The 27220-nt window shown below is 35.2% G+C and overlaps 1 protein-coding gene across 1 annotated transcript in view; it reads right to left on the reverse strand.

Moving 5' to 3' along the window:
- atrnl1a (attractin-like 1a) overlaps nucleotides 1–26965 on the reverse strand; it is a 326819-nt gene extending 299854 nt beyond the window's left edge. The window contains exon 1 of the mRNA XM_073834640.1: nucleotides 26745–26965. Coding sequence (XP_073690741.1) covers nucleotides 26745–26965 — 221 coding nt within the window. The remainder of the gene's footprint in view (nucleotides 1–26744) is intronic.
- Nucleotides 26966–27220: the final 255 nt, after the last annotated feature.

Consider the following 27220-nt stretch of genomic DNA (forward strand, 5'->3'; position numbering starts at 1 on the left):
TGGACTAAATTGCGTTCAGCGAGAGTGCGCACTTCCTGTTTATCCTGAAACCGTCAAAAGTTCTGCATATATAAATCTGTTTTTTGGTCTGGTGCAGAGGCATTCCTAATTTTCTCCTACATGGGCTGCAGCTCCTAAAACTAAAACTCATATTGAATCAAAATAAAATTATCCTCTGTGAAATCAAATGAGCCTGTGACATGTTTTGACTCCAGCCCACAAACAATCGGAATTGAGAATCGAAAAGAACCGAAATCGAAAGGAAGAATCGGAATCGGAATCAGAATCGTTCAAATCAAAACGATGCCCAACCCTACACATAACTGTAAAGGTGTTTGAAGTGAAGGTTGAGAATTACTAATTTCTGTATCCAATACTGCTGTCGCATTACGTGACAAAAGAACAAACGACTCGGTGAACTAATCATTTCTGTTTCCTGTATAGAACTAATAGGATGTTGCGCATGCGCGGTCAACACAAAATGAACGAATCAACACTGAATTCCGAGTCATATTGAAGATTAGTTCAAATTGAATGAATCATTCAAGAAAAACACATCATTAGTTCCACATGGAAACAAAACGTCCGTGATGCCAAACCCCTCAAAAGAAGAAAGCATTGTTTCTACAACTGTGATGATGAGCAACTAAACACTCAATTTTCAAAAGTATGTGAAATATTTGAAGTTTGCAACACAAAATTTGTAAAATACATTCAACAGTTTTAAACACCAGTCTGTTAATGTTGGGACATTTCCATGCCCCAAAACATGACGCGGCACAAAAAAAAACCTCTTGTCTGGGCCTTGGCCATTCGATGCAGCCAGGGTTTCCAGACCGTCTGCCATCAGTCTAGGAACTACCCTATGTCATTTGCTGGAACGCCACTCTCTCGTGAACATACGTACAACAGTTAGCGGAAGCTAGAGATTACAGTTTATAAGTTGTAAATTGTCAAAAGTTGTAAATCCCTGGAGCCATGTGGAGTACTTTTTATAATGGATGGATGCACTTTATTGGACTTCTATTGGACTTTTCAATCTTAACAGCCATTATAAAGCTTGGAATAGCCAGGACTATTATTTTTATATATATAACTCTGCCTGTATTCATCAGAAAGAAGAAAGTCACATACATCTAGGATGGCTTGAGAGTGAGTAATCATTAGGTAATAATATATAGGCATATAGGTATATAGGCATAACGTTACATTACATGATGAAGTCTAGTAAGTACGCATTTTGAGTGTGTTCTTTCACTGCATTTAGAATGATCACATAATTCAAGATATGGGGGCAGAAAATGTATACATTTATACAATTTCATATAGTTAATAATCACACAAAGAGTGCCTTTTTTCCTTCAAAAATCAGCATGACTACAAATGTGATACTGATTTTAAACAACAGTTCAATAAACAAGAAGTTAATAGTAAAACACTTACATTTTAGACAGCATATTTCCTGTTTATGCTCAATTCGCCAACAAAAAATCATTCCAAACACAGACACAGCACTGTTTTGCATCTCTGAGCAACATGACATGTTTCGTTCCTGAATGAATCAACCATTTAAATTGTTTTAATTTTACATTCAAAGTATCTTTTCACTTTTAGAATAATTTCAAATATAGCTGCATTAACATGTGTAAATACATCTAAATGCCACTTCATATGCAACTTCTACAAAGATGAATTTTGTTGATACTGATTTAATTGGTTTGGTAACAGCCTAAATGTATTTTTATTATAACTGATTAAATATAAGAATTTGACTCAAAAGATAAGAATAATTTCTATCACTGCTGTGAACTGACCGCAGAGAATATGAAGAATATTGGTAGTCCTTAAGCACAATAACACCCACAACAAAATATCGTCTAATTATCGTTATCAATAAAATCCCAGAAAATATCGAGATATTATTTTTTGTCAATATCGCACACATCTACTGACAAGCATTCAATTACTTTCTCTACTGTTTATGTCCATTAACAAGACATAACTTTAAGTAAAGAAAATGACATTTGGACATATTTTGTGTGTATATAGCGCATAGCCCTATGGCCCCATAGGTAAATTAGTTCTAATTCATGAATGATCAAAGCCCTGATCTGAGAGATGCATTGCAGATGCCCTCGAGATATTTAGCATGTTATGCCCCCATGGACTACACAACTTTTAAAGTCATCAAATAACTGTTCTTTTCACACTACACAACTGTCTGTCGTCGCCAATGTCAATTCCAGTTAAAGCGCATTTCACACTACAGGACTCTGAAAATGACAAATGTCACCACTCTTTCCACAAGATTAAATAAATCCTGCATATAGATTAAATATTTCCACTGCATGTGTGTTTTGCACACACAACAGAGGAACTGTGGAGGCCTAACAATGAAAGAACTGGTCATTTTTCTTAAATAACCTTGACCTGCTGGCACTGTCCTTCATTAAAAATGAAAAATCACTCATGCTTAGAGACAATGGGGGCAGCAGGGGCAGAGATTGATATTTGTAGGTCTCTGACGTATAGTCACGGCTCGTCGATTTCCCGCCATCCACTCATTCATCTACTGAGCCAGGGATGAAAACCCCACTAGCTTTTATATTACAACCACAATAAGGTCAAGAGAAAGTTAATAGAACTTCACAATGGCCAAGCCTTAAATGGTCCTTCACTGCTCGTCGACAATGCCTCAGAGCTTGATGTGAAAGATCAGATAAAAGCATGAGGGTCTCATGACTGAACACACATTTAAATATAGACCAAAGCGTGAAAAAGTTAATCTTTCAGAAACCCAGAGAGAGTTGTTTTAGGGGCTCTTTTAATGCTGCAGTGCATTTGACAGCAACTTGCTTGCTAAAGGGATTCATATTGGAGAAGAGCTATAGCACAGACTGAATGAATCACCTTTTTTTCCCTAGGACAGAGCTTTTTGATTGTCTGGTTTGACAGCTCAACCTCACAACCTGGGAATAAACATTTTTAAATGGACCTGGCATTTGAGTTCAGAGAAGAAACACACCCAACCTCTGCTTCCTGAGGAAACTTCCTGTGAAATCATATTTATATTCTCTGCCTGATCTTCCATTTGTTACTCATTCATCAACTCATGAATCAACAATTGTACATTTTATAGTATATGCAACTCCTTCCTCTATGGTCAAATCTAGCAATCTGCTAATTTACAGAAATAGTTTACCCAAAAATCTAAATTCTGTCATTATTTGCTGTGCCACATGTCGTTGCAAACTTGTGTGACTGGCTTTCTTCTGTGAAAGACAAAAGGAGTTATTTTTAAGAAATTCAAACAGTTTTGGTTACCACTTACTTCCATTGTATGAAAAAACACTGAGACACTTCTCAAAATATAACAGACAGAAGTACTACAGAAGAAAGAAAGTAACACAGGTTTGGAACCAAAAGCAAAAATTCTTTTGAATAAGTACGTGATTTGCAAAAGTTGCAAAAGACAGAAAAATAAAGAAATAAATGTTAGAGACACAGTATGAAAGTGACTAGTATGAACATAATCAAATGTACTACTTGAGTCATAGGCTTATGTGATGGTAAAGTGTCCAATGGATGTGAAGTTTAGAATGTCATAGAAAGTAGCAAGTCATGGGTACTTTTTGACTATGAATACTGTGAATTCAGACATGGTATATAGTTTTTCATATGCTAGTAGAGGATAGTAGGGAAGTGCATATTCAGATGAAGCCAGTGTGAATAAATAAAGACAGAATGAATTCATTTTTTGGTGCCTTTAAAATGTTAACATGACATAACAGGGAAGCTCTGCACTGATGCTGTGAACAAAGCCATAAGATTAACAGTTTAAGCACATACTGTTAATATAAGATTATAAGAAGTCTGCTGTCACAAGTTCTGAAGAAGCTGTCATAATTACTTAATGATGTTTCACTGTAAGCCTGAGTGGAAAATGGGAAAAAATTTCATCATATTAGACAGACTCTGAAACTAAAGAGCTTCTCTCCACTGGAGTAAAGATAAAGGAATTAGCCAAAACATTACTAAAGAGTCATGTGTTTTATTAAAAATTAAAAAAAAAACTGAAATAAGTACATTGCATAAGTATTCATTCCCCCTTAACTTAGTTGAAGCACCTTTACAGCCTCAAGTCTTTTTGGGTATGATACGACAAGCTTTGCACATCTGCATTCAGCAATTATCAATTCTCCTCAACTCAAGCGCTCTCAACTTTCAAGTCAGCTTGGATGGGGGTAGTTGCACATTTTCAGGGTTTCTCCAGAAATATTTGATTGCGTTCAAGCCGAGGCTATAAGCCACTCTTGCTGTGTGCTTAGGGTCATTGTCCTGAAGGTGACCCTTTTTCCCAGTCTGAGGTTCTGAATGCTCTGGATGGGGTTTTCATTAAGGCTATCTCAATACTTTGGTGTGCTGAGTTTTTCTTCAACTCTGATGAGTCTCTCAGTCCCTGGTGCTGAAAAACCAGGCTACCAGCACACTTTTCTTTTGGGATGATACTCTGCAAGCAATGAGTAGTGCCTGGTCTCCTTCAAACATGATGCTTGGAATTGAGGTTCATCAGACCACAGAATCTTGTTTCTCACAGTCTGAGGGTCCTTTAGGTATTTTTGTGCAAATTCCAATTGCGTTTTCATGTGTCTTTACTGAGGAGAGGATTAAGTCTTGCCACACCACCATAAAGCCTAATCAGTGGAGTGTTGCAGTGATGTTTGTCTTTGTGTAAACTTCTCTCCTCTGCATATATGATCATGGAGCTCAAATAGAGTGACCATCAGGATCTTGGTCACCACTCTAAGCAAAGCCCTTCTCCATCAGTATCTCAGTTTGGCCAGGAGGCCAGCTCTAGGAAGAATCCTGGTTGTTTTAAACTTCTTCCATTAAGGATAATGGAGACTACAAGCTTCTGTAAACCTTCAATGCAGCAGAATTTTCTGAATTTCTGAACTCTTCCCAAGATGTGGCTTGATGCAGTCCTGTTTCTGAGCTCTACAGGCAGTTTTTTTTTACCTCACGCAAGACGCATGTGCCTTTCCAAATCATACCCATTCAATTGAATTTGCAACAGTTTACTTCCACTCAAAGTGTAGAAACAAGCAGTATGAATGCTCCTGAGCTAAATTTCAACTGTCCCAGATAAGGGTATACTTATACTTATGCAATGGAATCATTTAAGTTTATTTTTAAATAAATTTGCAAACTTTTTTTGCTTTGCCATTATGACGTATGGAGTGTAGATTGATGTGGAAAAAAGTAATTTAAAGCAATTTAAAGCATGTTAAATTAAAAAACAATTTAACATACAGTTTAACATGAATACTTTGGCAAGGCACTGAAGATAGATTAGATAGATAGATTAGATAGATAGATTAGATAGATTAGATAGATAGATTAGATAGATAGATTAGATAGATTAGATAGATAGATAGATTAGACAGACAGACAGACAGACAGACAGACAGACAGACAGACAGACAGATAGACAGATAGACAGATAGACAGATAGATAGATAGATAGTTTGTAATCCGTTACTGATTCCAAATTAAATCACAAACACTGTAGTTAGTAACGCAATGCATTACATTACACATTTTAGGTAATATAATCAGACTACTTTTTGATTACTTTTAGATTACTTTTTTGTTACCCTACTAGTTACTTGAAAAAAAAATCATCGGATTACATAACTCGCATTACTTGTAATGCGTCTAGCATATTGGCTGTTTATTAGAAGTCATAGTCATAGTTAATAGTTAAAAAGTGATAATTGGACACCTATATAAAATAAAGATGTACAACATTAAACTAACACCCTTTTTGTCTTACAGAAGTACCAAGGGTCCACTTATACAGTAATCAGTACTGTCTCAGACAAAGCACAGCCTTGGAGTCGGCTGAGAACCACTGGTTTAAAAGTCATTTCCTGCAAAAGACATCACAGAAAGAGCATTTCGATGTTGATGTGTGAATAGAAGCAATTCAGATAAAAGACTGAAAGGTATGGTTTGCACCAATAGTAGATGTGGTAGACTGGAAAAGGTAATCCAGCAATTTTACAACACTTGCATTTTGCTGCGAGTTCACTTCCCAGCGACTTGTGTTCCACTTTTTTTAAAATTTTGCTGGGAAAAGCAGTTCCTAAAAGCCAAAAAATATTGCTGTAATAGTGAAACAACCACTCCCTGTGGATTGGGAAAACAAGAGTGCAGTGAATTGTAATGTTATCTGTATTAAGGACAGTTAAACGCATACAAACACACTTCACAAAGGTTCTCAGCGGTCGTGCCAGCACTTACAAATACAGATTACTCGGAGCAGAGCACCTGCTACATGATGCTTTGAACCAGCACAGCCTGTTCACTTCATATCAATAAAGTTCTGCTGACAGCAGAGCCCTCTCAGCCCGAATCAAAGACTGAATATCAGTGCCTCCTCAGCACTACACTAATCCAAATTTATCCCATCAAACCACTTCAGAGACAGAATGGATTTCCTTTCAACAGGGAAGGATAAAACTAAAACATTCCCACAGGTTATATACTCACATTACACTTCCTACTGTTCGGACAGGATTCGTTTTTGTAGTAGCTTTTGTACGAAGTTTGAGTAGCAGCTATTACTGAGACATTTTGATTTCATGGACTGATTCAGATGTGGCCGCTAAGGAAAGTTGTGTTTTTTTTTTTATTTACGTATCAACAAGTCTTGTATACCATTGTTCAAAAGTTTGGGGTCAGAAAGATTTTTAATGTTTTGAAAAAAGTATCTTATGCTCAACAAGGTTACATTTATTTATTTATTTATTAAAAAATACAATAAAAACAATATTATTGTAAATTATATTACAATTTGAAAACTGAATTCTCAGCATCATTACTCCAGTCTTCTGTGTCACATGATCCTTCAGAAATCATTCTAATATTTTGATTTGGTGATCAAGAAACATTTCTTCTTATTATCAATGTTGAAAACAATTGTGCTACTTGATATTTTTGTGTAAATTTATTTAAAACTAAAACTAATAAAAACATTTACTGAAATTAACTGAAAATAAAATCTAAATTTTAGATAAAAATCTAATAAATAAAATAAATGAAAATCAGCAACTGAAATAAGCTTAAGTTGAAGTCCTAAAATAGAAAAAAAAAAACGTAAAATTAAATAAAATTAATTAAAATTAATTAAATGCTAAAAAAACACAGAAAACGAACAAATTTATTGTATTAATTCAAAATTACTAATTCAAAATAATAATAAAAAATGTTGAAGAATAAAATAATACTAAAATAACACCAATATATAAATGCACCAAGCCTGCCTTTATTGATCCGAAGTACAGCAAAAACGGTAACATTCTGAAACATTTTTATTATTTAAAATAACTGTGGTTTATATGAATATGAATATGAATATGAATATGTAAATGTAATTTATTCTGTTGGTTTTAAAGCTGAATTTTTAGCATCATTACTAAAGTCACACGATCTTTCAGAAATCATTCTAATATTCTGATTTGTTGCTCAAAAACGTTTATTAAATATTATTATCATTATTATTATTATTATTATTATTATTATTATTATTATTATTATTATGTTAAAAACAGATGAGTAGTTTTTAAAATAAAAGTATAATTTTTTTTATTTTCTCAAAAAAAAACAGACACAAGATTTTTATTTTAGTTTTTTTTTTTTTAATTACTCAAATGTTTCTTGAACAGCAAATCAGCATATTAGAATGATTTCTGAAGGATCATGTGACACTGAAGACTGGAGTAATAATGCTGAAAATGTAGCTTTGATCACAGGAATAAATTACCGTACATTTTAAAATGTATTCAAATATAAAGCGGTCATTTTAAATAGTAAAAATATTTCACAGTATTACTGATTTTGCTGTATTTTGGATCAAATAAATGCAGGCTTGGTGAGCAGATGAAACTTCTTTAAAAAAAACATTAAAAATCTTACTGTTCAAAAACTTTTGACTGGTAGTGTAACTTCCACGTTAATTCTCAGAAGAAACATGTCCCAGCTGAAAATGGCAAAAGTGTTAGTTTTAATTTTGAACCAGTAGAAGAGCAATTTACTCATCCAAAATAGAAGCCTCAGCATTAATGTCAACACATTGATTTTAAACCAATATTTATTGTATAAAGTATAGACTTCATAGCAGGTCTGAGAGCATTGGCGTCCAACTGAAACCTAGTCCAACAGACAGAGATAAAGAGGCTGTTAAAATCATCTAAACATACGCATCTCATAAATAAAAACCAGACTGGAGTAGAAGTGTTCTGACGCAGACGCAGAGAGACTGTAAAAGTGCTAATTAGTGGGTGAGGTCTAGAGCGGCTTAGCATGAGACTAAGTGTAAATGAATATTCACTATATTTTCCTATGAAGTCCTTTGTGGTGACCAGACCCTGAGTATATATTAAAAGCTAAAACAGAGCTTGATGCTCCAATGTGTGTAGAACATTAGCAAGCCCAAAAGTGACGTCAAAATGTCTCAACGGTATGATTTGGATTTGTGAAGAGTATATTGCACTAGCATTTATGTCATCTTCAGACAACAGTCAGGAGTAACTCAACCCACAGGATCACACAGAACAGACACTGTGGCATTTGAAAACAGAGCACGGTTGGGTACTGGATCACAAACACAGATCACAGCGATTAGTGCTGAAGTCTGCCGTTCCATCTCCCTAATGAGAGGAACTGCCACTGTGATTGTACTGTGCGGGATTACAGCTCAGGATTAAAAACTGCTTTATGAGGCTTGTGTTGGCAGCATGTGGGATTGTTCTGTGATCAGTGTGGCCAGGACATTGCTAATATAAATAATAAAAGAGGCCACAGAGAACCGGGCAATCGTTAGTTAAAGGGACAGTTCAACCAAAAAATGACAAATTTGTTATCATTTATTCACCCTCATGTTCTCAAACCCAAAACAAATACAATAGCAGATGTTAGGAAGAATGCTACTGACTGACACCTTCAGTCACTATCAGGGTTGCCAGGTTTTCACAACAAAAATAGCCCAATCGCATTTAGAGGGGGTAAAATACACGGTTTTGTGGTTGGGTTCCTCTGGTAAAATGAGCATTCCAGGGGCTAAATATTACGTTTTATAAATATTACAACAGTATGAAAGGAGCCCAATTCTGCGGGAAAACTGCAGACTTGGCAACACTGGTAACTATTCACTTTCACAGCATTTTCCCTATATAAAAGTAAATTGTGATTAAAGCCTTATTACGACAGTAATTGTTTCTCATGTGAACGTTTGTAAAAATAAATTTACATGGCACATCAGTGATCAAACTCATGGATTTGGATGCCGATTTATTTACAGTGGAGAAATCGATTTCTTCTTGTAAAAAGAGGTGGATTCAGATGGCAATTAAATTGCCACACAACCTTGGTGTTTGTCAAAAAACAGTAGGTAATTCTGCTGGGGATTTTTATGCAGGTGGTGAGAGATTAACACTGACATTCTGGATTCAGATGGCAATAAAATCGACTACTGACTACCATTGTAAAGTAGGGCTGGGCAATTTGGCTTAGAATCAAAATCTCGATTAATTGAACATTTTAACCCGATTACGATTAATGAACGATTATTTTATTTATTAATAAAATTATATTTAATTATATTTATATAATAATTATTTTTTTGCCCTCATAGTTCACTGACAAGTTTTGTACAGTAAATATGTTCACATATTACAAGCGAGAGATTTTTGGATGAAGGGTGCATTACTTGATTTTAAAATAATTGAAGGAAACACACTATCTACGATCTATGATTATTAATTGAACATCAGTGTTGAACAACTGAAATTAAAGCAAGCATTGCTTAAAACGAAAAGTCACATTTTTCTTAAATTAGTGAAAATAAATAACTTGCACTATTGGAAACAAAATAAATAATTGTCAATGTTTTTCATATTAAAAGTAGAAAATAAGCAGTATCTCCTCTAAATAAAATTACCCTTGTATATCCCTCTGGGCCTCCTCATTAAGGGGTCACACTTGGCTCCCTCGCGGTCAAAAGTGACCGAAGCCTTAAAAAGTAACTTTTTTTTTTCTTCAGGAAAATCAATTAAATATATTTTTGTTCAATAATATTTTGTAATTATTATTTAGAATTTTGAGCATTTTTTATGAATCTATGCAATATTTATACAGTTTTAATGAGCAATTTTTTCCCAGTAGAATTATATTTTATATTATATTTTTTAATTAATTATGTATTTATTATTTTTCAATAAATACAACATTTCACATTAAAATAGAGTAAAAGCATTTAAAATCCATTTTTTTAAAGTGAAAATTGCACCATCTAGTGGCATAAAAAATAAAAACTTGTGTAATGCCATGTAACCTCCTGTATCTCCCTATATACATATATACAGGGGCTTTGGGATTCCTATTGTTTTTTTTCTTTTTACTGTTTCTTCATTTTATTAGGCTTTGCATTTAGAAATATATTCAGACATTCTAAAAGATAAATTTTGGCAAGGTTTAGATATTTTTTTGATTGGATAAATATCAGGTTTTGCATTTTTCTGCTTATTTCTGTGTGTCTGTGTGTGTGTCTGTGTGCGCGTGTGTGCGCGTGTGTGTGCGTGTGTGTGTCAGTTCTGTACTTTTGTTATTTTAGAGTGTCAGTCCTTGCTTGCTGAACACTTCTTTTCAGCACAGTTGCTCATTTGTAGCTTGTATTATCAAAAGATTATCTGAATTATCACATTTTTTCGTATTTCCCATTCATTTCCTATGTCGGTCATTTCTGACCGCGAAGGAGCCAAGTGTGACTATTTTTTTTTTTACCCTTTAACATATCCGAATCATGTCACTGATTTTTTTTTGTACTCACATAGCTAATGCAACAAAAGTCACCAAGTGTCATCTCATTCTGATGAAGCTACGATTTTTAAAAATTCAAAACATAAAATTTTTCGGTCAGAAATGACCGAAGAGGCCCAGAGGGATATCCTGTAAAAATACTTTTTACTGTATAAATACTGTTTAAGCTCTCCATCGACATGTCGGCGGAATAACGGAACGGAGCGCTTGTGTTTTTTAAAGGGAAAGTAATTGAAATAATCTTCCTGGAAAAATTTTAACGATTATAGGTTCTGAATGTCGATTTCGATTATTTTTCGATTAATCGCCCAGCCCTATTGTAAAGGGTGACAATAACTTCTGCCCACATGAGAAACAACTATCATCCAAATAGGGCTTAAGCCTGTTATTCTGCCTAACATATTGTGTGTATACCACAGAAAAAAAATAAAAATAGTCATAAAAAAAATACAGGGTACAGATTTAGAACGACATGAGGGTGCGTGAATTACGACAGTTGTACTAGTTGCATGATCTGACAGTGAGCAGCATTTTTTTTATTTAATGTTAATTCATAAATATATTACATATTTGTTTATTTTATTATTATTTTCCGCAGATTACAGTACATTTTATAAGAAAATACTATTTCAATCTCTATTTTAGTTTCTACTTTCAGTTTTTAGTTTAAATTCAATGTTTAATTTTTTTGTAAATATTTGTGAAATTTGCTAGAAATTTCCGAGAGAAAATTGTAAAATAAATAAATAAATTAATACATAAAAATAGGTGAATTCCACACCCATTTTTCCAGTGTAGTTACAATGCCATTCAAAAGTTTGGGATCAGTAAGATTTTTAATGTTTTTTAAAGAATACTCTTATGCTCATCAAGGTTGCATTTATTAAAAAAAAATAAAAATCTGTAATATTGTGAAATATTATTACAGTTTAAAATAATGTTTGTTTGTTTTTTTTAATACATTTTATTCCTGTGATGCAAAGCTGAATTTTCATCAGCCATTACTCCAGTCTTCAATGTCACATGATTCTTCAGAAATCATTCTAATATGGTGATTTATTACTTTTATCATCAATGTTGAAAACCGTTGTGCTGCTTAATATTTTTTTGGAACCTGTAAATCTTTTTTTTTTTCAGGATTCTTTGATGAATAAAAGTCAAAAAGAAAAGCATTTATTCAAAATAGAAATATTTTCTAACAATATAAGTCTTTGCTGTCACTTTTTAATCCTTGGTGAATAAAAGTATTAATTTCTTTCAAAAAAAAGAAACAATAAAAATGTACTGACCACACACTTTTAAATTGTAGTTAGTAGATTTCTATTTTAAATAAATACTGTTCTTTTTAACTTTTTATTTATTAAATATATAAATTAGAATGCTTTCTGAAGGATCATGTGACATTGACGACTGGAGTAATGATGCTGAAAATTCAGCTTTGCATCACAGGAATAAATTACATTTTAAAATTCACACAGAAAATAGTTATTTTTTTTATACAGTTTATAAATTTTTCATTGCAATAATATTTCACATTATTACTGGATTTTTGGTCAAACAAATTTAGCCTTGATGAGCATAGGAAACCTCTTTAAACAAGAAAAAACATCAAAAATCCTACTGATCCTAAACTTTTGAACTGCTGCATAATGTATTTTCATATTTAAGTTGTATATGTAAAAATTAATGTTAACCAATATATTAAATAGGCTAGTAACACTTTATATAAAGGTCCATTTGTTAACAGCACTAGTTTACATAAACTAACAATGAAAAATACTAATTCCAACATGTTGATTCCAACTTTTACTAACACTTTATTAAAAACTAAAGTTGTGTCTATCAATGTTATTGAATGGACTTGAGCTAACATGGACTAGCAATGAACAGTTGTACTGTAACAAATGTATTGCTCATTGTTAGTTAATGCATTAAGTAGTCAACAAATCAAACTTTGTTTTAAAGTTACCAAAAGGATATAAAAGTATTGTTTATTGTTAGTTCATGTTGTTAATGTATACAAAAGTTTTGTAAAATGATAACTAATTTTATATACTTATTTTTACTTTGCCATCGTTCATGGCTCTGTAGTGGCACAAAATCCAACATTCAGCGTTGAAACATTTCATTTGACAAATTATAGGAAATCTGATATATATATATTTCCATTATTCATTTCTGTAGCCATGGTACTAGCGCATCATGGGTTGATGGTTGGTTGATTACATCTTAAACCACAAATGTCACATTACTCAACCCCAGACAGCATGACAGGCATGGCCAAGGTTTTAAAATAGCCATAATAATAATAACAATAATAATAATAATAACCAAAAAAAGTCTAATTCTTATTCTTTTTGATTTCAATAAAATTATTATTTAAAATCTGCATGAAAATAGATATTGTGCAACAAATTCACTACACTGATAGACTTGAGTCTAGATCTGTGATGACATACACAGGAAACACAGGGCATGCCGAACCCATCAAAATAATTTCCTACAAGTCAGCATGCCTGACATTCTTAACCACAAACAAAACCTCACAAACAACCCCCTAAACTTAGACATAGAAAAACACACTTTTTCTTCTTTACACAAACACACACAAAGTCTTCCCAACACACCCTTACGCCTGGGGATCGGAGTTTACTCTCACATTTATATTTGAATTTACTAGGGAGCCACTAAACACTGGCCACCTCCCAAATTGTACGACTGCCATGGAGGATGAGGGGCTGCATCCCTATAGACAACAGATCTGGCCTCTCAGCCCTGCTCATCTGGGCCTGCTGTGAGAAATCGGACACAGCTTGTTGACAATAGTGCTCATGTGCGCTGATGCTTCTCTGCAGTCAGCCAAGAGCAGACCCAGAGTTCAACTCAAATAATCAAAGCATGCTGTGGCGTCCAGAGCACCACACCCTGAACAGAGCCTTCAGAATCATGCCTGCGAGGTGATATCATAGAGCCGAGGACAATCCCACAGGGATCCTGACTGACTGACTGGCATGCTCTTTGTGTCAGACTGCGGTCATTTCCACCACTTTCAAGAGGAGAGAAGGAAGAGGAGAACATATACTGGCTGCATACAGATACACTTGGAGTATGGAGCTGAAAACAGTGAGAAAGGCTATGTCTACATTAATCCGGATACATTTGAAAACGGAGTTTTCGTTTTAAAATGCTCTCCGTCCACACTAGCGTTTCCAAGCATTTTCCAAAAGATTCTCGTCCACACTGAAACGTAGGAAAATGTCAAATTCGCCTTACTGCGCATGCGTAAAGCCTTCAAAATTATACAGAGGTAGCCTAATAAGTTTTCACGCAGTTCTTCTGCCGGGATCATTTACGGAAATATCTCATCGTTCACTGACGCGTCTATGTCGCGCTCACTCATATTTTATCTGAAAAGCAGTTGTCGTCATGTTTTGCAGGACAGCAACTGTGACTAAATTTTTTGCCATCATTTTAGGACTGTAATTTGAAGAGTGTGCAAGGTAAATCTCTTTAGCAGCAGTGTGACAGTGAATAGCACAGGCACAATTACTGCTGTAAACATAGATATCTATTGGTATAATATGCGTCACATGACTAAACATGCGTCATCGTTTTCAAAAGCTTCCGTTTTCACAGTCCACACTAGTACAAGGCGAAAACGGCGTTTTCAAATTTATCCACTTTGGAAAGCGTTTCAAAAAGCTCCATTTTCCTTGACAAAAACGCCGTCTCAGTGTGGACGAAAGGCCAAAACTGAGAGAAAAAGATGCGTTTTCAAACGAAAACGTATTAGTGTGGACATGGCCAAAGTTAGGCAAGACAAAACACAAGGCCAAACTGTGGAGACAACAAAGATGATGGGTGAACAGAGCTGAAAATTATACATTAAACAATTTTTTTCCTCAATGAATATAAAGTTCTGAAGAACAGCATTTATTTGAAATAGAAATCTTTTGTAATATTTTTAACATCTTTACTGTCTCTTTTGATCTATCACGATAACATGACGATATAAAACGACCCGGGCAAAAAGTGTAGTTTTTAAATTCATTTACACTTCTTATTCTAACATAAAAGGTTTTTAAAGTTGTGTTTTGGGCCATTATGCTTTGGTACAAAATCTGTCAAACGAACTAAAACTGAAAGCACAATATGGCTTAATCCCTTCATCAAGTCTGTTTTTGCTGTGCATTTCAAAACTATGTGCACACTCCAGGCGATGAACTCGTGATCCGGTGTTTTGCACGCCTCAGAACGGCTCGGTTCACAGTGAATGAATGCAGTGAACTTCTTTATTGCATGTGCTGTGAGTTTGACACATTTGGGATGGCATTGGCCACCGGTTATGCTTTATTTTTATGGCAGATGATTATAGCATTTCACTACATTTGTATTAAGACGTGTTTTTGTAAGCCTGTTTTCACTGAAGCTGGAGTTTTCCTTCAAAATAAAGGCTCTACTGTTGTTCCTGACAAAATAAAAGCGTAAAATAAAAGTGCAAAATATGCATTGCTGACAGTTAGTGGTTTAAATGGGTAATGTTACTGCAGTCCAAATTCATAATATCTGTATGAAGTTTAAGTGTAGAAATTAGAAAAGTATTGTATTTTCCCTACAGTAGTGTAAAGCAAAAATAATATACCTATGAAATACTTATTTTCATTTATTTTGCAGTGCAATTGTTTTAAAACATATGGCTATTACTGTCATTGTCGTTATTATTCATATTATATTATAATTTGTTTGGCTTTTCGTAAAACACCAGTGTGAATGTAAAGTAGACTGAGACAATACCACAAATAAATAGAGGGTTGAGTCCGCTTTAAAGTTCAGGTGCGTCAATTCACTGAATTGTTTTATCTTTTTATCTCTCAAAGTGTATTAGAAGGGTCTTATCTAGCGAAACGATTGGTTATTTTTAATATACTATACTGTTTAATCTCAAATGCTCATCTTGTCTAGCTCTGCGTGTTCTCTGTGTATTCCTCCAACTTCAAAATCGTTCTACAATTGCTGCAGAAGCAACGACCCAGTGTTTACAAAATGAACATGCAAATAAGATAAAACAGCCTTTACAAAAAATGTAAAACAAGGATGCAGGGCGATTTTGAAGTTGGAGGAAAAAATAAAGACAGAAGTTTTCCGACATATTCTAACTCTCTTGAACCAAAATACACAGAGTTCACACAGCGCTAAACAAGACAAGCAATTGAGGTTAAAAGGTATATAAACTGTCATTTGTTTTAGGAAATAACCAATTGTTTCACTAGATAAGACCCTTCTTCCTTATCTGGGATCGTTTAGAGCCCATCGAAAGATGAATTTAAAACTGCATTTCAGAAGTTCAAACTTGCGGGCACCATATAAGTCCACTTTATGGAGAGAAATCCTGAAATGTCTTCCTCAAAAAGCAATTTCTTTATGACTGAATAAAGAAAGACATGAACATCTTGGCTGACAAGGGGGTATGTAAATTATCTGTACATTTTTATTCTGGAAGTTAACTTCTCCTTTAAAGTTAGAAAAGTGATTTAGTAGAGAGGAGTGAAAGATTTTCTTTCTTTTGTTGTTAGCTTAACATGAATGACAGACAGCAGGAATATTAGACTCAGGATCAGGATCCGATATACTGTTACACATGTGTTTTCTTTGTCAGCTGTTTGCTTTTACTTAAGACCTAAATTACTGTGTTTAAGAGGGTACTTGCAAAGACAGGCATTTTGACACATACAAGTGTGTGTATTTAACCGTACAAGGCCTATAAAGTAGCAAAAGCAACTCTGTTCTACACTCCCATGCTCTATAAGCACTGCCTTCATGTGCGTGTGCACCTCTATGACAGCGCTCAGAAATAGTCTCTCAGACAGCATGCATAAAGAGTTGCAATCGCTTAAAATTGCTTGTTTTTAAACCACAATGCTTAAAAACATGTGCAAACAATACATTTTCGTGACCTTGTAGCACAAAACGTCACATGAGTGTGTAACTGTGATAGAGATGATCCAAAATCTCTACCATATGACAAATTTCTACCAGTTAATCGTGTTTACCGGTATATCTCACACTCCTATTCGCACTGTTGCTCTATCTTATATAGCCAACAAAACCATTGCGAATAGTATCTGTACAATTCCGTATAGTCCAGAGCCATCTAGGTGAATGACAGAACTTGATAAGTTTAAGAAAAGGAGCACTATTAAAACTGAGAAAAAGTGCAGGATCCACAGAAAAAATCAATAGACAGCAAGTGAAAAACTGGATGAGGAGGGATAATTACATGCGGAGTTCACATGCAGGTTTGGTGCTGAACTTCATGTGAACCATCCCTCTCAACCCTTTTAAAATGTCACCCCTGTAGTGAAGGAGAAAGAGCGAGACTGAGGAGAGAAGATGAGAGCGATAGAGCGAGGATAGGGAGGATAGGAGGAATGGAGCAGAGGATGTGTTCCAGCATAGATGATCAAAACAAGCCCAGCAGGAGCAATGGAAGACACACCAGAGACTCAGTAAAGCAAACACAGTACAGGTCAGAGGCCTTCAGAAGTGACCTCAGCCTGCACTTAATGCCTCTTAATCCTTTATCCCATTACAGTCAGATATTATTTAACCATAAGAATGGGTTATAAGTACCTTTCTGGCAGTACTGTAGCATATTATTCTAATGCGATGTGATGCAACAAAGGTAGCCATGTGGTTTTCTAACTAGAAAACGAATGTTCTCAGTTTACAAAAAGGCACTGCTGACATTGTTGGTTGTTTTTATAAATGAACGGAAAAGCTTAAAAGCACCTTCTGTGGTAATCAACCACATTCCACAGATGCTGTAGATAAAGCCTAAGTTGTACTGAACACAGAACATTCATTTTATTGACTGAAATCAACCCTTGTTTACATTAATCATTACTGTCTGGTTCAATTAACTGGTAAAATGTAGCAATTCCTTGTCAAATTGAGGTCACTTGACTTGACCTGTTAAAATGATTATTGATTGCTGGACTGTTGAAACAGCATAAACCTTAAACCTTAACAATTCTTAGACACAAAGAAAACTCTTAAAGCAAAATTAATTGTCTTACACACACATAAAACCGTACATTTTTGAGAATTAGAAAACTACTTAAATTTGGGGTTTTTTTATAAATGTGGTTGAAAACAAACACAACTGCACACATCTGATTCTACATACACTTGAATGCACAAGAGTACAAGCGTGCATCATATCTGATTAGAGAAAAACAGAGCAGAGGTTAAAGACAGAGACCACAGGCACCTGCTAAAATAAAAATAACTGTCTATGTGGCACAGTGAGACAGACTAAGAGAAACAATATCAAAGAATCAGCAGTGACTGACATATGGAGGTACGTAGAAAGCAAAAAGACACACGTCTTCAGTCGGTCTGCAATCTGTATGGGATAAAGTTTGAGGTGGGGCGGGAGAATGTCCTTTTCAGGCTTTTTTCCATTTCAGATGGATTAGTTTATCCTGTAATGGACAGATGGCCATATAAACAACACACACTCTGAGAGATCAGCAAAAGGACACTGCACTAAAGGACAGTTTTACATGAAAGATCTGCGAGTGACATTACAGTGCTTCAACTAACATCTTCACCCACTCATAAAACTGCATGTATCCATCAATATATTCAAAATACTGTACATCTGAGGTTTCTACGCAGGGCTGAGACTTACAATAAAGACTTGTGGAAAGATACACAACATACACAACAAATGATGACTCTTCATGTATGCTTGAGGAAAAAAGTAATTACACTTGACCAGAACTGACGATAACTAACAGACCTTAAGTGCCATTTCAACAACATGCTTTTACAAAGAAAACATGAAGGATAATTATGATTAAAGGGGTCATGAGAAATCCGATTTGCCTTGATCTTTTGGCATATAAGAGGTCTTTGTACTATTAAAAAGTCCTGCAAGTTTCATAGCTTAAAACATCCACCTCATTATAAACAAAGCATTTATTTTAGGGATGCACGATATGAAAAATTCTAACCGATACCGATAGCCGATAATTAAGTCCTTCTTTTGGCCGATGCCGATACCGATACCGATAACCAATACATTCATATTTTTATATGATAATTTTGTGCACACAGGAGAATACAAAATCTAAGATAAACTAATGAAATTTATATTATATATCTGGGTCTAACAATCATAGCAAACAATCCTGACTCTTCAAAAATGTTTTTATTTTTTTGTGTAAGGCACCACAATTCTAAATAAAATAGAATGCTTTGACATTTTGTCAACCTGGGAAAAATGAAAAGTGCATCATGGAGTAAAGTCAGATGTCCAAATGTCTGTGGTAAAGCTTACATATAGTCCATTCTTATTGATCATATTATGAATGTGTGCAGCAGCCAAATCGTACAAGGCGGGGAATAAAACATCAGAATCGAGATAGAAACATCTCAACTCTTCAGAATGCCGCAAGCGCAACGCAGGTCATGTGACATGAACCAACCAATCAGCTTCATCCTTTCCCTTAATAACACTGAAAGCACTGGCAAGATGGAGAAACAGCTTATCAAAGCTGTACAGGAATAAACATTTTTAAATAAATTTGATAACAGAGCTACTGCAAGCGATTTTTAATGCTGAAAATCTATTTATTCTTTGCTGAAACTACCGCGTCTTTATGGAGAGCGCATGTCCTGGCTGCTTAGCAACGGCAGCCGCCACTGGAGTTCAAACTACAGAGCGCTTTGGCAAAGACTTTGGGTTTGGAAAGAAAGGGAGGGTGGCGCTTCAGCGTTTTCCACACGTTTTTAGGCGCGACATGTGAACGGCCCCTAAAACAGATTCACCGCGATGCCGACCGCTGAAGTGAGATATAAGATTGTTAAAACTTAACGGCTTTTTACCTCCTCTCGGAATCCTTGCTAAACATGTGTTGCAAATAGCAATAGCATTGTCCTCCTCTGTCACCGTGAAAAACTTCCAGACCTGCGAAGGCGATGATGACGACACAGATGATGACGTATTAAACGTGACAAAGGCCGAGAGTCACTGCAGTTTACAGCTGCTGTCACTTGCACTCGGAAAGCAGATGAATCTCAGATAAACCAGACTGATTGATTGATTTACCAGCAAGAGTATCGGATCGGGTTTCATTTATTTATCGGAGCAATAAAAATGACGTAATTTTTACCCATATCGGTCGATAATTTATCTGTCCGATAAATATCGTGCATCCCTAATTTATTTAATTAAGCTCCAAAAATGGCTTGTTTGGATCCGAGGTCACCCGGATGTAGTCGTTTGCATAACGCGTCAAAAGCAAATAGAAATTACAATCACTGCTGTTATGTTGTCTACAATGGACAAAGTATACAGATGCTTTCTCACAGTCCACGTGCTCGAGTCTGTCATCAATAGAACAAATAAAGTTAAAGAACGTTCCCTTTGACGCGTTTTGGTTAAACAGCTCGTTCGCGTCTTTGAATAGATATCAGAAGGATCCCAGCGTAAGGAACAAGTCGATAGTTTATTTTTAATGGCATCTTGGATTGAGGATTGTTCAGAGCATTTTGTTTTGTAAATGAGGCACAGTGTCATGGAGAGTTCACAAAGAAACATTTGTTAAAAGATGAAGCAGTACTAGATTTGACTGCAGCTGCATCCCAAATGGTAAGTAAATGGTTTCATGATGCTTTATGCTTTTATTTTGATCATGTTGCCAAAACACTCACATACTGTTTCCAATGCAATGACGTTAGCCAATCATAACAGTGGCCGATTACTGAGAAGCCTTAAAGTACCCGCCCCTTAAAACAGGTCATTTTAGGAGAAGGGATGAGGCTTAAAAATAATCATTTTTCCACATATTTATTTGTTTTTAGTGCAAAAACATTATTAACATTATGAGGAAACCGAAGGAACATAAAAATAACTTTAAAAAATCCATGCCATGACCCCTTTAAGCATTTAGCTTTTTGTTCCACTCACTGATACTTACACAAATTTACTCGCATAATAATATCAGTAGCCTAAATGAGAGTAAATGCATTTGGTTGACAATATTCTACCATCCTGAAGCTCCAAGGACACACATTCCATATTCTTTTCTTTTAAAGGTGCCATAAAATGCATTGATACAATATTTTAAATTGTTCTCTGATATCTACATAGAAGGTATATGGCTTAGGTTACAGCAAAAAATGCTCTAGAAACGGTTTTACAAGTCCATTTACAACCCTAGGATTTGTCTCTCTAGAATAAAATGGTCTGTTATTACCTTATTTGGAAGGTTCATGAATAAAAATGATGAGCTCTGCTCTAATTGGCTGTTTGTTTCATAGAGCGGCTCATTTTGCTCTCACAGCAGGAAGGAAACACATTTATGTCAATATGTTTAATTACAGAGCTCGAGCCGCTATTAATATGCGGGGCGTTGAAACTGCTGTTTTGAATGCACGATAACTTTTTACTTTCACTTTTGAGATTTGTGATCGCACATGCTTTGTGTAACGTTATACTACAGCGGCAGAACTTAGCACATTTGACAAGTTTAGATGCGGTCAGCGCTCATCAGGATCTGCAAATCCTTTGCCATCGTCCGCGCAGTCATCTCTCCTTACTCTGTTTATGTGGTAAGTGAAATTTAATGTACTGCAATGTAACAGGCTACCGCTAACAAGAAACTAACCGTGTCCCGTGGCTCGCCTTTTTATTAGAACGCCTTATTTGTGTTCCGTGCCTTTCTGAGTACAAACACCAACCCATCCCTGCACTTAACATCCTGGAACATATAATTTATTTCCGTGATCTGCCATTTTTTTCTATTGTTTTTTCACAACAGCCTACCCGCAGAACTTCTGATGATTGGGCTATGCAAATGTTGGGGGCGTGACTATTAATGATCCCGAGACTATAATGTCATAGTCATAGTCTGTGTTATGTTGGAATTGGCCTCTTTTTCAATGAACTTTTGCAAACACCAGATTTATATAAGGAGAAAACGATGGCATTTAAGACTCATGTTATGTCATGTCCATGTACAGAACTGTTATTATTCAACTACGCCAAGGTAAATACAGTTTTCCATTCAATGGCACCTTTAAAAAGAGGCCTAAAGTAAGGCATTACATGATGTCCCTTGGCATACTGTACTCACTGCAAAAAAAAAACAAAAAAAACATCAACAAGAGAATCTTTCAGAAATATCTCTATGAAGCTATTTTTGACTCCCTCAGGACAACCAAGTATGTTCCAGGATGGAGTAAATAAATTATAACTGGAGAACAGCTCGTTCATTTTGCCTTCTAAAGCATAGTCAAACCACTACAGAGACATACATAACATGTTTCTAAATCCAATTATGTCAAGCATGAAGTTATTTAATCTCCATGCAAAAACCATAAGAAGTGATGTCAAAGTAAAGTCATTTCATTTTTACATAGTGCTTAGCACAACTTAAAGGGATAGTTTGCCCAAAAATGAAAATTCTTTCATTAATTTCTCATCTTCATGTTGTCCCAAATATTCAATAATATTCAATTAATATTATTGAATTTATTCAATAATTTCAACATGTGCATGTATGTTGATGTGCAATGATGTGTGCACTGGCAAGGTGAAGTAGTTCAATTTGAGTCTACTTCTCAGAGAATGTTTTACAGAACTTTAAAAAAACTTGGAATAATGCACACAAATCCCTTTTATAAATCTTGAAAGCTTTCCCACTCATTGTAACTGCATAAAAGGGGATACAATTCATTTTTACTACAATGCTTCAGAATTTCTCTTTTTGTGTTTCAAGGTGAAAAGAAATTCATATGGGTTTGGAACGACGTGAGAGTTCATAAATGACAGAAATTTATTTTTTTGGTGAACTGTTCCTTAAATCTCTGACTGACAAGCACTTCCCTGAGAGATTACATGGCATTTTGAAATGAAACAGACATCTGTGGAGATTGTCAAAGATAAGGGAAATACAAGGTCAGATTCTTCAGTTAAGCTCTTTTATAAGCTCCTCACCTTCCCAGAAGGCACTCTGAGTGACACTGCCCATAATGTTCCAGTGACTATTTTTAGATATCCAGCATTAGAGTAACCAAATTTTGATGAAAATGCTGTGAAAACTAAGCACGGGATATATAAACTACGTCTGCACTTATTTTTACACCTCCTCTGCAGCCAGAAGTACCACTTTATGATTGCAAAAGATAACATGTCACTTACACAAGATTGAATATAATCAGCATGGCTGATTCTTCAAAGAGTGCACAAGGCCAGTTCAAACACTCTAAACACACCACATCGTTATCCCTTACATGGAGCACAATGTATTTGAACTTAAGAAGGAAACCATTTTCAAGCACCAATGTAATTATACCTCTGAATTCAAACTACTTAACCACTAAATGTGCATTCATGTATTCTAAACCTTTAGTTTAAGCCACTGAGAATACAATACTCAGAGGTGCTCATTTCACAGTTCAGGAGATTTTATTGAGTTCCCAGTTTTAAACATAAACTTTGTTTCAGATCTTCCTCAAAATTCAGTGGAAGAAATAAAGTAAACACAAATGAGACTAACTGTGGACAAACGGTAAGAGTATAGCGCCATAAAATGAATGTGAGGAAAACTGGCCAGACAATCCTGTGCTGAAACAGTTTGATAAGAAAAAGTTATTTATTCCATTTCCAGTGATTTTGAATGGCTAAGCAAATCTGGGCAGTTTATTACATTACTGAGATCTCTTCTGCAAACTGGAGATATGAGATTGCTCGTTTTTGCAGGAAAGCAGGAGTCTTCATTTGCTCTCCATACAATCTCACTGGTGTCTCAGAGAAATAAACGAGATATTAAAAAGATCTTTTTAGTCATTTATCTATAATATGGGTCAGACAAATGAGTTTTCCCACACAAATTTCCGCATGCACAACAGAAGGAAACTTCAAGTTAGACCTGATGAAAATGGATGATCAAGATAGAAATGCCACAATCTCAACATCCATACAAAAGGTTATGTTTGATGGTTTGCTAGATACAAATGTGTCATTTTTTGTGAGTTATGACATGCTGAAGAGATCTGTATGTTGTCTTCTAACTTGGGCCATTCTACAGACTTGGTTCAAAGTCAGAGTTGGAAACATATTGAAAAAAATTGATCTTTTTCCACAAATGTTATATGTATGCAAATATCCAAGGTACACATTTCTAGTAATTGTGCAGTTAATTTTCATTTTGTATTTTCAGAAAGTTTTGGAATATCTGTCTTCTCCGAAATTTGTCACTACCTAAACACAGTAATATATAATTTTTAAAAAGGGTTCTATTGACCGATATTACGATTTTGCTTACATCTTCCTTGTAAATATTTATTTTCTATTTTATTAAACAGTTTTCAGAGGTAAATCAATAACAATTACAATTTTAACAATGTAATGTTGTATTTTGAATTCAAATTTTCTTTGTAAAGGGCAAAAAGTTGATCATACTGGTTCCAAACGTAAGAACTTATTATTATAATAAGTTTGAATATACATTGAACCAAACACTATCATAACATCCCATGTTTTGGTCATGAAAGCACATTTTCGCTAGTGACAGTAATGTTTTAGTAGTGACCACATACTAAAACACTACTAAAACATACCAAAATACAAAAAATGTGAATACTGTACTAAAATTTTGGTTATTTTTCCCAAATAAAGGATTATGTGCTATGTTTTGTCTGTTTCGGCAGTGACAATTTTATAGGATAACACTTAAAAAACAAAGATGTCGCTACCGAAACCTCACCAAATGTTTTGGTAGTGACATTTTAGATACTTTTGAGCCTAGCTTAAAGATGCTAATCAGCACATGGTTAGCTAGCACAGTTCTGAACAGTTGTACACATATAAAAACTAAATGTAATGGAATAACTCTCAAAACTGTGTGCTTAATTATAGAAAAATGGTGTTCGGTAGTGACATTTATTAAAGATATACTAATTTTTCATACTTTTGAACACATTTACCTCAAAATGATAGGACCTATCTACTCACCCTGTAGCTAGACAATAAATATAACCTAATCATAAATGTAAGGGAGTAGTTCAAATCAGTCTCAGCTCTCTTTCCTCGGCTTATTCCCTTCTACTCAGGGGTCACCACAGCGGAGCGATCCGCACAACTGATTTGGCACATGTTTTACGTCGGATGCCCTTCCTGACGCAACCCATTCCTGAGACTGCACTAACTCGTGCAGCCCCAGTGCTGGGACACACCCACTCACTCATTCACTCACACACTCATTCACTACGGCCAATTTAGACTTTGGAATATAGATTTGGAATTGTGGGGGAAACCGGAGCACCCGGAGGAAACCCACGCAGACACGAGGAGAACATGCAAACTCCACACAGAAAGGCATCCTGGCTCGAACCAGGGACCTTCTCGCTGTGAGGCAACAGTGCTACCCACTAAACCACCGTGCCGCCCCATTCAAATCAGTCTCAGCCAATGGACTAAAACATAGACTGTTTTGGTAGTGACATGAAAACGCGGGACCCATTTTTACATAAAGTTATATCATTTACATAGAAAATCTAAAGTACTTTTTTTTTTGGAAAATCACAAAGATATTTTTAAAGGAACAATCCACTTTTTTGGAAAAAGGCTCATTCTCCAACTCCCCCCGAGTTAATAAATTGAGTTTTACCGTTTTGAAATCCATTCAGCCGTTCTCCTGTTCTGGCGATATCACTTTTAGCATAGCTTAGCATAGATCATTGAATCCTATTAGACCAATAGCATCGCGTTCAAAAATGACCAACGAGTTTCGATATTTGTCCTATTTAAAACTTGACTCTTCTGTAGTTATATCGTGTACTAAGACCGGCGGAAAATGTAAAGATGAAAATCGCAACTTTACATTTTCCGCTGGTCTTAGTCGAAAACTTTATTGAAACTCGTTGGTCATTTTTGAACGCGATGCTATTGGTCTAATAGGATTCAATGATCTATGCTAAGCTATGCTAAAAGTGATATTGCCAAAACAGGAAGACGGCTGAAGGGATTTCAAAACAGTAAAACTCAACTTATTATCTCGGGGGGAGTTGGAGAATGAGCCTATTTCCAAAAAAGTGGAGTGTTTCTTTAAAAACAACAATAGAATAAAATGTTTAAATTATTTCGATATCATTTTCATAAGTTGAAATTTGGGGGTTAGGGTTCGGGACAGCCACCTCCCAATTGCAAGGTCCCTAAATGATGATTTTATATATATCAAGCTTACTAATATTTTAAATATTATTGTGGGTTTCAATAGATAATAAAAGGCTCTTAGTAAACATTTACGATTTTAATACTTAAATGCTTTTTAAATGTGTTTTTTTTTCTTTTCTTTTGGTTGTGTGACAGCAGTTTGGATCAATTCTGTAGAATGGCCCACGTAACTATACAGCAATTGCTGTAATTCTGCACTCAGTTTTATGATAACTATGACATAATGTAATAAGTGTTGTTGTTGATGATGATGACGATGATGATGATGATGATGATGATGATGATGATGTTTTTAATGTGTGTGCCAAATTAAAATTAATTATAAATTACTTCATTGCATTTATGAAACATTCTCAAAGTAATTGTCCACCCTACTGAATCCTACTGAAGATATACTGTGTATACAATAACAGACTAAACATTTAGAAAATAACCTAAAACCCTTTATTTCTGTTTGTTCTGCTCTTAATAACAGTAAAGCAAACGTTTAGCTAAAAAAGCTATCTTTTTTCCAATGCCACACTTTTGTAATCCGCCTTAAGGCGCTGCTAACGCCACATTGTAAACTGTGTTTGCAAACAATGAACCTGTTACACTGAGGGAAAATGTTACTTACTTGAATCTCCCTTGGCAGTGTTGACATTGATCCCCAGCCCATCCCTTCTCACAGATGCAAGTTCCATTGATACATCTTCCAAAGATGCAGTTTTTCTCACAGGTTTTAGAATAGGATCCTTCAGTGCAGACTAAAAGGTAAAACACCATAAACGTGAACAGGTACGTCCTGAGCTCCTGAGTCCTACATAGGAAAGACATTCTTCTTCTGCTAAAATCCATCCTACTGTTCTCCTCTGATCTACACATAGAAATGAGGTTACAGTCTTCATTAGACTTTAGCTTTTAAACTCTGAATCCTCCCCTCCATGTAGTTTTGCTACAAAGTGTACTTTCCTGTTCTCTCACAATGCATGAATTTATTAGGCTATATCCAATAACGTAACTTTCTCCAGTCTGCTCTGGGTTCTCGAGGTAAAGCATCCACCTCAGAGCGTTATTCCAAAAACAGCCTTGTCGTCCAAAACCGTGTCATTT

Source organism: Garra rufa, chromosome 2 (genome assembly GCF_049309525.1).
Source record: "Garra rufa chromosome 2, GarRuf1.0, whole genome shotgun sequence".
Classification (NCBI taxonomy): Eukaryota; Metazoa; Chordata; class Actinopteri; order Cypriniformes; family Cyprinidae; genus Garra; species Garra rufa.